At 42.5% G+C, this 13,702-nt stretch overlaps 1 protein-coding gene across 1 annotated transcript in view; it reads right to left on the reverse strand.

Annotated features, from left to right (window-relative positions):
• Positions 1–259: 259 nt before the first annotated feature.
• Positions 260–13,702, reverse strand: part of BTBD16 (BTB domain containing 16) — a 51,317-nt gene continuing 37,874 nt past the window's right edge. Inside the window, exons 12-17 of the mRNA XM_019556347.1 lie at positions 11,121–11,212; positions 8,754–8,836; positions 7,061–7,138; positions 5,759–5,857; positions 1,757–1,945; positions 260–841 (exon numbers count right to left, since the gene is read on the reverse strand). Coding sequence (XP_019411892.1) covers positions 773–841; positions 1,757–1,945; positions 5,759–5,857; positions 7,061–7,138; positions 8,754–8,836; positions 11,121–11,212 — 610 coding nt within the window. The 3' untranslated portion in view covers positions 260–772. The remainder of the gene's footprint in view (positions 842–1,756; positions 1,946–5,758; positions 5,858–7,060; positions 7,139–8,753; positions 8,837–11,120; positions 11,213–13,702) is intronic.

Raw genomic sequence — 13,702 nt, forward strand, 5'->3', positions numbered from 1 at the left:
CCAAAACAAACTGTAGGCGTTTTGCACAGCCCTACTAAATATGGGGTTCTGTGGAGATCTGCATGTGGTGGGGATTTCACACCAAGGGCAAAATCCTGACATTACACTAGTCAGTAGAAAAATCCCAGGGACTTCAGTAGGACTAGGTTTTCAACCAGGTGCTTCTTATTTTGTCCATTCTGAATGAAGCTAAAGAGATCTTATTTACAGACAGCAAATGCTGCTGTAAACTATGTAATAGTGTGCAAAGTACACAAACTTTTTTTACCAAGGGTAAAAAGGCATTGGAGGGTAGAAATAAGTAAGTTCCACTACTGACTTAGCTCAGCCCCATTTATGGCTTTCTAGGAGTTGGAGGGGGTCTTTTTTTTTTTTTTTTTTTTGAGGTTGCAGCCCACTTGGAAAATATTATTCAATTACCTTAAACTAAAAAACATTCCATGGAGTTGTGGGAAATACCAGGTCTGAACTCCCTCAAAACTTTCTGTGACAAGATCTAGATCTTGGTTTGTAATCTGAGTCCATATCTAATAAAAAAGGAAATTGACAATTTGCAGCAATATGGGTAATGGAAACAGGCTGTTGGTTGAATTAATTTCTGAAATGAGCATGACTCGAGGAAAGGTTGCAGTTGTTTATTTTCATGCTCTGACAAATGTGGTTAGTTGGCTAAGCAGAATGCACCCTTTACATATGACATTCTACTAGATGATCATATCAGGTACTGGAATCAGTTCTTCAAGCAACAGAACCCTAGTATACTTTTAGTGAATTAAGACGATGGAAAAAGAAGAGCATACGTCACATAGATGGGAATTGATGGTATCCATGCTTTGAGGACCTACACACAAAACAAAAGTTAGCAGCACGGTATTTATCAAACTGATCATTGGTGAGTTAAATACAAAACAAATAATTATTTAATGTTTGGTTCAGCTATAACATTGCAATATCAATTTCTTGAAATAAAATGGAGAGCCAGTTTCCCTCTAAATGAAAAAGTGGTAACTCTGGGCATTGATGCTTTTTTAGGAAGGAGTGAGAGCTATACCTGGTCTTTGGAGAGTACTGAAGGTAGAATGAAAAAAAGACTTTTGGATTCTGAATTAGCCAAAAGTCATGGTAGGGACACCTGCAGATGAACCACAGAATTCTTAAATGGCTTTTTGCCTGAAGAGAGGTCTTGACATTTAAAGGCCATGTGTTTTCATAGGGATTTGTAATTTGCTCCTTTTATCCAGATAAATTAGGGTTTAGAGGATTAGAGTACAAGACTAGGAATCAGGGGAACTGCATAATGCTGAGCACTTTTGTGAAGTGTTAGATGTGCTCCATGTTCATCTTCATTAACTTCAGATAAAGACTGTTCAGCTGGCCACGGGGATTGTTAGAAATAGTGGCACTGATAAACAAAACATACGCTTTCAGGAAGATTACATTTATATCATTACACTGTGATCTTGTTCCTACTACAGAACCACCTTGAAGCTTCAAGTCAGTTAATTGTAATACACAGATTGCTTAGGATAAGTAAGTGATGCAACGAAATACATATGCCATAAAAGAAATTGCTAGCAGTCTGAATGAGATAACTGTTTAAACTAACTGCTGCTTACTGGTAGTGACTTTTAAGACATTCATACTCATACTACCTTGCAGGTGTCTATCCATGCAAGGTGGTATGTGCTACCTAAAACGCATTGTTTGTGGTCCCTGTTTACTAACACATAAAACAGAATATTTTCTAAATACTTACCTGGCTTTTGCAGGATGGTTTTGTAACTCCAAATTTTTGGGTAAGTTTATCAGTACTGAATTCCCTCCATTTCCCATTGATCAGGTAGTGTGCTTTTATTTCATATTTAACTTCACGCTCCTGCCTCAGGCTTACACAGTTACATTCAGCAGCAAGAAAAGATAAAACTGGGTCTGTGTGTTTTACTCTCTGGAAAGACATTGCAGATATTTCAGTCAATAACAGGCAGTGTACAATGTGGCAGTGATATTTGCTTATAAAAGGGAAAAATAAAGTACACAACCATGCTAACTGACCTAAATAACAGCTGACCAAGGATTGCTTGAATTAGAGCCCTCCAAGAACATCTGTCTCTAGGAATAGTATGGAATTTCATCACTGACTCAACAGGTTGTATGCCGTTCCCTAATTCTCTACTGCACTGGTGACCGTGTCCATGCTTGTGATAAACAAGATGAAAAGCTTCTGGTGCTATACTCTAGGTCTGTGTGAAGCTTTGAGTGGCGATTCAAATCGGAGGAGATTCAGCTCAATTCGGTGGCTGAATCTCCAAATCTGAATTGAAGCAGAGGACCAATTTAAAGGTCCGACTCTTCGGCAAAGATTCAGACAGCTTTGATGATTCGGGCAGTCTCTGGTGGCTGCAGCAGGGAGTATCAGCTGACTCCAGATGGTAAGTACTAGGGGTGGGGGAGGGCGATCTGGGAAGGGACCATGGGGGACCCCTGCCAGCCCCCCCACTCCCCCCAGCCACCATCCAACCCTTGTCTGCTCCCCCAGCCCCCTATGGCTGCCTCCACCCACCCCAGTTTCCAGTACTTTAAAAAAAAGCTCCGGCTCACTGGGTGTTGCCAGGCTGGGGGACAATCCCTGCTGCCCTCCACTGTCCCATGCATGGGGGGCTCTGTATGAGCCCCCCGATCCTCCTCACTCCCCTGGCTCCTCCACAGGTGCCCTGCCTGGGCCAACTCTGGCCCTTTATGAAAAAAACCCAAGAAAAGCCCCGGGACTCACCACTCTGAGTTGGGCTTTTTTTTTTAAACAAAAAAGAGCCAGGAGCTGGGGCAGCTGGGGTAGCCATTGCCGGGCTGAGAGAGCGGGCAGGGGGATGGGCCCGGCTGATTCAGAGATTCAGCAGCAGCCGAATCTCTGAATCAGATTTGGCCAGATCGAATCAGGACAGTGATTCGAATTGGCTGAATCTGAATCCAAACCAAATACTAGCCATTTTGCACTGGCCTACTATGCTGTTGACTGATGGTAAACTCAAGGCGAGTGCCCTGAATGGTCATTAACGTTCTTACAGCTCTTGCCAAAAGTGGCACTTTCTCATGCCAAATATTGGGTAATTGCATTTTGCCTGCCTAAAAACTCTTGTAATTTCAAATGGAAGCAGTTCTCAAGCGATCTTATCCTGAGTTTTGGCATCCTTTAGGACTGTTGTGAGCTATTAAGCAGTTAAACATGTTTCAGTGATAAGTGTATATAGAGGCCCTATATATTTGCAGGCCCTCTATATAAGATGTCTGAATCCTAGTTTAAAAATCACTTGGAGGCTGATCTGAGTAAGGGGATGCAGGATTAGTTAAAAATTTCTAAAGCACTTGGTAAGCCTTCTGAAAGAAAGACACTGGATTCAAGATTCAGAGTTACATAAGTGTGTGGGACTTAACTGATGTTGGTTGTTTCCCAGCTTTTTATATATCAGGGATAAATCTGGTTGTAGAAATGCAAGTAATTAAATGTCCATATAACAAAAGAAAATAAATTTGGTCTAGATTCTGTACAGTAACTTTGACCTTTCATGTTACTTTGGTGGCGCTCAAACATTTTTCAGCATACCTCCTTAATTGCTAATCTTGGGCTAAACTCTGAAAGTGTGAAACTCCCAGGCTAAGTACAGACAGTCAAAAAGCCCAAGGCTGAATCAATTCAATCTTTGCCAGTTAGTCTAAACTGAACTAAGAAGCAAGTGAACAGACATTCACTTTTAATTCCAGAAATGCAGCCACATGCCTGCAATGGCTCATGCCAGAAGCTGGAGGGTGGTACAGCATGCCTCCTTGCCTGCTGGCTACTGCTGAAGGGAAGGGAGGGAAGCAGAGAGAGAAGCCGAGTGAGGCTTTTTCTCCTTACCCCACTCAAGCAGAGGAGAGGTGCGGCCAGGCCCCACCTGGCCCTCCAAGTATGATATGGGGGTGTTTAAATCACCACCCTGACCCACACTGGCCCCCGTCAGGGTCTGCCTGGCAGGGGCAAAGCAGCCCCTGTCAAGCTTTTCCCTGCTCAAGCAGAGAGCAAGGAGTTGGCCAGACCCCAGCTCGGGCTGGCATGCCAAGGCAGAATGGGAAGGGATTGGTTTTAACCCCCTCCTTGGCCTGCATGGGACCCCAGTTGGGGTCTGCAGGGGGAAGGGGGAGTTTAAACACCCCTCCTCCCTTCCACCTCATCCTGCCATGCCCCTCTCCCTGCCACTCTCTACTTGAGCAGGGAGTAGGGATAAGCCTGGCAAGGGTTGCTTCACCCCCACCAGGAAGACCCCAACTGGGGTCCCATGCAGGCCAGTGAGGGGGGTTTAAGCCCCCCCTCCCCCTCCTCTGCCTCAGTGTGCTGGCTTGGGCCAGGGCTTGGCCATTCCCTCCCACTCTCTGTTCTAGCATAGAAAAAGCCTGTGAGGGGCTGCTTCTCCCTCACCAGGCAGACCTAGCTGGGGTCCGGACTCGGGTTTCTCCCCCACCCCCTTCTCAGTCAGCTGAAGCAGTGGTAGTGCTCCAGCTAGGGAGCACAGGGGTCAGGCTAACTCTGTTCTGCTGGAGCACACAGCATAGCCCAAGGCTGCAAAGCATCCTGGGATGCTGGAGGACTGAGCTAACTGGAATCAAGAAGGGTTCTGGGACAGAAGTTCCATAAACTGATTTAACATAAATCAGTCCAGTCTGATACCACATCCAACCAGGTTTATCTTAAACCAGTTTCAGCCATTTTGAAAGTGGTTTAAGTGCACTTAACTTTTGCTGTGCTACAGATTTGAACTGGTTTCTGATCACTTAAACAGTTTATGTGTAACTTCTGTCCCTAGCCCTGATGATTGCTGGGAATTTTGACTGCAGGATTACTGTCTGTAAGTATTAGAAGCAATGGAAAGCTCATTATGCTGTAGACTTGCAGGATTAGGCCACATGTACTGTGACCTCTGTATTTACAACCATCACCAAACTTAGTAACGATTTAAAGTGGTCATTTTGGCTAAACAAATGAAGCCATTTAAAGTAAATGGAAGCTAAAAACAAGTCACCGGATTCAGAAATAGAAGTGAGCACCATGTAATAGCCCACAAAGAAAAGTTACTTTTTTGACAGTTTATTAGAACCAGACTCTTTACAGGAAGAAGAACAGTTGAAGTGGTAACTATATCTACCACAATATCATTTTATTACTGATGCTAGGGAGCTTTTAAAAGCACACTTCTGAACATTTACCTGTTACAGGAAAAAGAAGTAGAAGCTGTATCAAGTACTGGATCATGCCAATTCTTCTTTGCCCTATTGCTGATCCAGTACAAAGAAAATGCAAGAAGATACATTTTCACGAAAAGGAGTCACTGGTGCATATCTACGGATATTTAGACACTCAGAAACCTATTATTCTCAAAACTGGCCAAGCAAATCATAAACAGATAGTCTGTTTATAGATTTTCCAGTATTTCCTGATTACCAGCTGTTTAAATAACTGAGAAAACACCCTTCCTCCTGGTATTTTAGTACTGCCAGTTCTGCAACTAAAATCATGGTATGTTTTGCACATGTGAAAAATCATTTTGCAGCCAGAAGGAAGGGAACACATGAAGACATTTGTACTGTACTATACCCTCACATAACCCCGCAGTACAACTGTCTACCTTTATTCTTAACCTCAGATTATTACCTCAACCTCAAATTATTATAAGGCAAGGTCGTTTCATAAAACAGAATTTACATAATGCAAATGATGTTTCTGTCTTACTTTAATGTAAAAACTGTACATTGAAGCTTCATGTCTGATTGCTTTTATCTCAAAGAAGAATCCATAAATGGAAATTATTTCCTCATGATATCTTGGCTCCTAAAGGGCAATTAAAATAGAAAAAACCTCTATCCAGAGTAATCTCAAAATTATGCGGACAAATATCACAAAGAAGCCAATAATAGGAAAGCTATCATTCATTATGATTGTCACATAGAAGAAAACAATAGATCCTCCCAAATTATCTTTAAAGTAATAGAAAAGTATAAAAGGAATTTATTAAAACATTCACATTATAACAAATAAGGACATACAACATTGTTAAGTTGAAACCATGCTGTGCAAGGTCGTAAGAGACAGTTTCCTAAAGTCTGGGGGAAATCTTAGGTACGTGGCATTGTCTCTTGAAGCTCGTGGTTTGTGACCAGTTGTTCTGTGCTTCTGCAATCTTGCTAAATTCAAAAGTGTTTCAGCTATATTTAGCAATTAGGATGGAGAAGTATCAGGAGATTAGCATGGGATGGTCAGAAGGCCTTGAACTGTGACAGACTAAAAGCAATGAATCCAGTGTTAAAAGTACCCCTCCATCTGCAAAAGGCCAACACAAGGCCTTTTAAATCTTAAACCTTCAGGATTTAAGTTAATTCGTAGTCAATTGTGACTGTGAATTCTGTCTTGTAGACATCTGGACTACTTCGAACTGGACTCAAACTGTCATACATTAGAGAGATAATCAATCACCCAGCATATTATGTAGATACTGTCAATTCATACAAAGCTTGATTCAGTGTCTGTTGAAGTCAACTGGAAAGTTCAGCTCATGTTGGTTGCAATGGGCACGGTCACACCCATACACTTCTGAACACTCATTTTTGGTCACTGCCAATCCAGACTGGATTTGGGCTAACGACTTGTAAATAAAGCAGTTCCCATTACTATTTACTGCTCTCATATAACCCTATCTATACTTTGCCACTACCAAATTACCCTCTACCTTCAGGGTCCATCAATGTACTGAAAAGTGAGATTTTGAATTAGGATACATATTCTAGCAGGTCTACTCTGTCTCATACTTAGAAAATACTTTTAATTGTCCTAATGAATGTAGCTAGTCCTACTTCATTTGTTTTGACATTAGGAGCTACAGATCTGAGATCCTAGCAAGCAGCTGTCATTTTGTACAGTAAAAAGTATGTAATTCACAATTTTCCAGGAATATGCACATTACACACATAACATACTTGTTATCCACAGAGAAACAGAATAAAATCTAGATATTTTATTATTTATTTGTTTACATACCTGCTTAAGTACCAGACCAAATCTCACAGCTTGTGTGGAAAAATCTTTCTGGAATGGCATGTCACCACCACTTTCCAGCTGAAAGGAAAATAAAGTATGCCAATAATTATGAAGTCTATGGATTAAAACATTCTTTAAAATAAATATAAACCTAGGTACATCTTTTCTGCTGTTTTCACAGTGAGGCAATCTAATTAGCAACAGATCTAGCACTTGGTGGGCATGTCTACATGAGACACTAGCTGCTCGGTAGCCTAATAATTGTGCAATAAGAGCCACTAAAAACCCAGGTGCGGGTGCTACTGCTAGTAGCATGAGTTTAGAACTATACGGTGCATTAATGAATATGTAGACACACCCAGTTAGAATCTTTCCCCATACTATGAATCAGTAAAGCAATTAATGACAGGAGGCCCAATTCTCTTACAGCTTTGCACCTTGTGTGGTATTTTACACCTCTGCAAAGCAACTGTGAGTGAGTTGGAAAATTACATCTAGTCATAATGGCAGCATTAAACACTTTGTATTGGTAGATCCTGCCACAGAAGGTGTAAGGCAATGGAGAATAAGGACTTTTGCAGGTAAAAAGACTTCCAAAACATGGAGCATTTATGCTGTAAAAAGCTAGGGTAAGAGAGTCTTGATTCACATTTCTATTTCATGATAACTTCACTGGGGTTTTTTTTCACAGCAGCACCGAGTTCCATACATGATATATCCTCATCAGAAACTGTCTGAGATCCACAGTGCTACATGACTGCAACTGCAGCAAAGCTCTTGAGGGAGATGTGGCAGGGGATCAACATGCAATGGAAGTGCATCCTTTGTAATGGTTCAAGTTAAATGCTGTTCCTCTTTTTCCTTCCCCATTTTGGAAGGGTTCTTGACTTTAATGGGAGCTGTATCTGCCTACACAAAACCTGAATTTGACTCCACCTGTGAAAAGTGTACTAAAGCAAAACAATAGAAGTATCCATTAAATTGTTGAAGATAATAGTATCTCTCCAAAAGAATAGTTGGGTGTTTATATATGGAAGGGCAAATCACCGTTCTTCATAAACTTACAGAAGAATAAAGAAGTCATGGCTGGACAGTCTGTGACATGTAGCACTCATCTATATAATCCAAATTATTTTTCTCATTTCTCTTTCCCTTTACATCAACACACCATACTCTCCTTTATCATACCTTCAGTTCAAATGCAAAGTTTGACATAGCAATTTCAAGTAGGAGAAATTCAAAGAAATGAGACTACAAGCTTTTTCAAGGCAGAGGTATTCACCTACTCCTTGTTTGTACAAGTTTCTGTACACAGTGCGTGCATCTACATGAGATGACTATGCAGTAGCTGAAAAAATACTGTGCAGTAGCACATCACAGCATGGACAGTGCTAATATGCTACTGCACAGTATTATTAGGCTACTGTGCGGTAGCATCCCCTAAAAGACGTTTGCCGGCATTACTGTGCAATAACTCCAGTTACTGAACACTTATTCAGTACTTGTACTGGAGTAGTAACAACTGTGCAGTAGCATCTTGTATAGACATCAGTGAGGCCCAAATCCTGATTGGACCCTTGAAAAGCTACCTCAGAACAAAATACAAGTAAAAATAAAATAGTCTGAACTACAGCAGCTAGGTATTTACTAAATATTTCCCATTTTTGAAGTGTGTAAAAGTATACCAACTCACTGCATGGTAATGGTTGGACAGGATCTGTGTCAGCCATGGCACTGGGAAGAAGTTAATCTTCTGTAAATCCTTTAGATGCTTACCTTAGTGGATGTAGATGCAAGGAGAGAGGATGTTCAATTAATAAAGTTGTAATAGTAAAAGGAAGTAAAACAGGTATATTACTGATAACACGCATGTTTAGACAAAAAAAGACATTGCAGTGCATCAATACCTCAGACATACTGCCATGTGTGAAACCCAGGCCTGGAATTTCTCACACCAAAAAAATCACAAGCCCCTGTCACTTCAGGGTCCAGCAGAGGGCAACACAAATGGTGAACGGGATGGGGAACATGACTTATGAGAAGAGGCTGAGGGAACTGAGCTTATTTATTCCAGAGAAGGGAAGACTGAGAGGGGATTTAATAGCAGCCTTCATTCAGCTACCTGAAGTGGGGTTTGAAAGATGATGGAGGTAGATTGTTCTCAGTGGTTGCAGATGACATAAGAAGCAATGCTCTCAAGTTGCAGCAAGGAAAGTTTAGGTTAGATATTAGGAAGCATTTTCTCACCAGGAGGGTAGTAAAACACTGGAGCAGGTTACCCAGAGAAGGGGTGGAATCTTTGTCCTTGGAGGTTTTCAAAACCCGGTTAGGGAAAGCTTTGGCTGGGATGATCTAGTTGGGGATGGTCCTGCTTTGAGCAGGGGGTTGGATTAGATGACCTCCTGAGGTCCCTTCCAACCCTAATTTTCTATGATTCTATAATTCAGCTGAAGGAATAATTTATTTGAGCTATAACTAAAAGGCTTTCATGTTTTATGGAGGTAGCCCCCAGAAGGTATGCTGATTCAGCATTGATGATGGGTGATTACTCGCAAACTAGTAAGATTGTCTTCTAAGGATCTTAACAGTGAGTCCACAGGTGGCTCCATAGCCCAATTCTAGATCCACATGTCTTGTTGCAGTAAGGACAGGTGTTTCCAGGAGGGATGGGTACTGCGTTGGATATTCTTTTTGTCTGTTCCTTTTTTCCTCTTCTGCCTGTCAATGAGTCGTTTCAAAGTATTAAGGTCCCTCCCAAAGAGCCTTCCTCCATTTTGGTTGGTCCTGAGCAAGGCTCTCCCAAATGTTGTTGCCAATGTTACACCTCTTAATGTTTGCTTTCAGGGTGTCTTTGAAGTGCTTTCTTTGCCCTCCGCTACTTTGCCGACCTTCTTTCAGCAGTGAGAAAAAGATTATCTTTGAAAGGTGGGAGTCAGGCATGTGAATGACATGACCTGTCTAGTGAAGTTGGTTTTGGATGATCATGGCCTTAATGCTGTTGGAATTTGCTTTGGCCAAGACGCTGATGTTTGTGCATCTATCCTCCCAGCTAATCCGTAGGATCTTGCAAAGGCGCTGTTGGTGGTACTTTTCTAAGCTCTTTAGATGCCTTCTGTATGTAGTTCAAGTTTCAAAGCCATCCAGCAGAGCTGGAACAACAATGGCTCAATAAACCAAGAGCTTCGTTTCAGCAAGGATGTCGTGATTTAAGAAGACGCTTACTCAGGCATCCAAAGGCTGAGCTCGCACATTTCAGGCAGTGTTCTATTTCCGCGTCAATGTCTGCCTTTGATGAAAGACGGCTTCCATCTTGGAAGCCGTCTTTCATCATCTGTAAGAGTAAGAGAGTCTTTTTAAATCATGTCTTGGATTCAGCATTACACTTCAGTCAAGTATGGAAGTTGTGACATTGTCATGGGTTTTGCTCAGGATTCTGAAAATATCCATGGAAGGATGCAGTGTAAGGAGTATCTATGGCAGGGTATCTAGGAATAGTCAGAGGGGTCAGGGGCAAGATTTACACATCATTTTGCATTCTGTCTCTGGCATGTTAGTAACTCTCATTGTCATCCAAATGTCCAGTTATTGTTCCTATTTCGGTACAATTATTCCTCCTAGGGTGCTATGTGCACATGCATGTGAAAGCTCTGAAATAAGAACATATTATTACTGGTTTTAATAGCAGGTCATAGCTACACCTATTTTGGAAGTATTCATGAACTGAAGTAGAATGTGGTTCTATTTTGCATTGTTGGATCTATAGCTGGTTTTACAGGAATACTGATGGGAATGTACATTTCAAGGATATAAAAAATTAACTAGTGATAGATATTGATTCTAACTCTGACAAGTGCACCAGACTGTAAAAAATACACTTTAAAGTATTCCTATACATTTTGTGTGTAAGCAAGAGAAATATATGCCTCTGTAAACCAGGTAGATGCAGAGTTGACCAATATAGGGCTTTTATAGATACAGAATTGTTAGCATGATTTCAAATGCATGTTTGAAAAAATGTTAGACTGGGTTTCTTCAGACACAAAACACACCTTTAACTTACTTGAAGTGATTCCATGTAAACGAAGGGATTGAAAAATACCTATGTATCGCTGTCCTATGTCCCTTTCCAAGAAGGAACATCTCTTGGGTAAACTAAAAACAAAACAAAATAGCAGAAAACTTTACTTAACCTCAAGCTGATTCCCTATCTATGCTCTAAATATAGCGGTTTAATTTTTTGTTTGTGTGAATGCACCTTTTTACATACTAATTTTAAAATAGAACATTGGACACATTAATAAAACCACTTTTACTGCCTGAAGATTTAAAAGTTCTTTTTCCCTGGTCCTCTCATTGACTTTTAAAGTAAAATTCCTAGTGACCTTTTTTCCAAAGTTGCACTTGTGCACTGGTGGCTGGATTTGAATACGATCACCAAATTCTACATGTTCAAACAAAACCTAAACTGCCCATGTACTAAATTAGTTTCATAACAGCTCCCTTCAGGTGACTGTTGCCTTTCAAAAAGAGGTGAAAACAGCATGCAGTGTCTCAGGATTCGGAAAGTGTAACTTACTCACGGAAGATCAAAGCAAGGGATAGCTCAAGACACCTATAATATTTTTTTCATGAGTCAAGAGTTGTAATCCAGACAAAATTATCCAACCCATATCAAACTCCTGTTGACACATTAAGCATTTCCAGGTCAAGCCACTTTTGCCATCCTCCCTGTTAAACAAACCTAACAAACAGTTTGGACTGTTTTAAAAACTTCCTTTTCTCTTTCCTTGTCTTCTTATCTCTTCATTCTAAAGCTCTTTTTAATATCATGAGGTCAAATGTGCAGAACTTAGTGAGGAATATTATATTTAAAATCTCTCTCAAAATGACCCAAAATATCTTTTCAAGGCTTAAGACTATTAGGCCACATCCAGACAAGTGTGGCTATGTGGTGCTGCAAACACATCTGTGGTGTCACATGCCACACATTCAGATTCAGATATCCAGGGGTCAAAAAAACCAGTGGGGAAAAAAGGTGGAGCAGAGCATGCATGGGCAGCACGCGCTGCTCAAAAGTGGAGACAGCCTAGTCAGAACCACGGGTGTTCTCCAAGGACAACTAGAGGTGGCACAAAGTTTGCTGCTGCTAGTTGTCCCATGGGAACCAAACGTCCACAGCATTTGTGGACACGGCCTTACAGTTCAAAGGTTAATGCAGGTTTGGCCCTGGTTCAGATACCATTCCAAAACTTCTCTTTATTTCTCTTCTCTTAATCTTTGTTTTGCTAAGATAAGCTCCTTTAAATCTTCTTTCATAAAGCAAGATCTAGGGGTGCACCGTTAGAGATTTTTTGGGCTGATACTGATGGCCAATTTTTAGCAAGCCATATCAGCTGATACCAATCCAATTCCAATATGCAGCTGAGCAGCGTGGAGAGCAGTGTCCGGGGGAAGGGGCAAGGACAGATCCAGTGAGGGAGGAAGTGGGGCTGGGGCAGGGGTAGGGGCAGGTGCTGCACAGCTAGGGTGGGGTGTGAGATGGAGCTGGGGAGGCATGGGGAGGGGGGTGTGGCTCCCGCTGTTGCATGCACCCCAGGAGGGCATGGCAGGGTGCGTGTCCTGCATGTGCATGCAGGGTGAGGGTGGGCTCCTGCTGCAGACTGGGGCCAGGGGTGGTGCCAAACTCTTTCCAGTGGGGAGGGGTTGGGCTGGAGCTATGATGGGGGCAGGCAGTGGTAGCACTGGGAGGGGATTACAGATTTGCAGCCACCCCAAAATTCACCATTGCTTCCCCAGTGCCACCTTCCCAGCACCACTGTTGCTCGCCCTGAGCACAGACTGGCCCAGCCCACCATTAGGAAGAGTCCAGTGCACCCCCCAGCCCCAGGAGCAGCCCACCCTTGCCCCACACAGATACAGAGCCACATACCCCTCATGTCGTCCCGAGGTGTGTACAGCAGCAGGAGCTGACCTCCCTGTGCCCCCTGGATGAGCTGCTAATGGCTCCATTCCACGCCCCACCCCAGCTATGCAGCACCTGCCTCTGTCCCAGCCCCAGCCCCAGCCCCAGCTCCACACCCTCCCTCACTGCTGGGGCCTCATCTGCCTCACGCCCCTTCCCTCACAACAGATTTACCAGCCACACCTGGCTGCTTGCATGCTGCACTGTGGCTGCACACATCCACAGGGCATTAATTGGCCACATTAGCCAAAAAAAAGACAATTGCCAATATGGGACCAATGTATCGGTGCATCTCTAGCAAGATCTCCATTCCTTCAGCCATTTTAGTGGTCCTTCATTGTATCTGTTCCAGTTTATGTTTTTTCAACATCAGTGACCAGAAATGCACAGTGTTCTAAGCACAGTTTTATCAATTTGTTGTACAGTGGTATCAGTAGACTAAACAGAACTGTCAAAGAACCGGCTACCTATCCAGAGGATTTATTGGTACTTTAAAAACTGAAATTGCATTTCTCTCTATATTTTCCAAGTAGTTGTTAAGTTGTTACCTCCACAGCCGGAGGTAAGCGGGCTCGTGGTGGGAAGGGGTTAACTCCTCGCTTGCTGGGAGGAGGCCACTGCCTGCTGCCGGCCGGGTCAAGCCCCCGCCCAGGCCCCTACTTGGCCCAGCCCCCCAGGGA

Source organism: Crocodylus porosus, unplaced genomic scaffold (assembly GCF_001723895.1).
Source record: "Crocodylus porosus isolate Cpor-Errol unplaced genomic scaffold, CroPor_comp1, whole genome shotgun sequence".
NCBI lineage: Eukaryota > Metazoa > Chordata > Crocodylia > Crocodylidae > Crocodylus > Crocodylus porosus.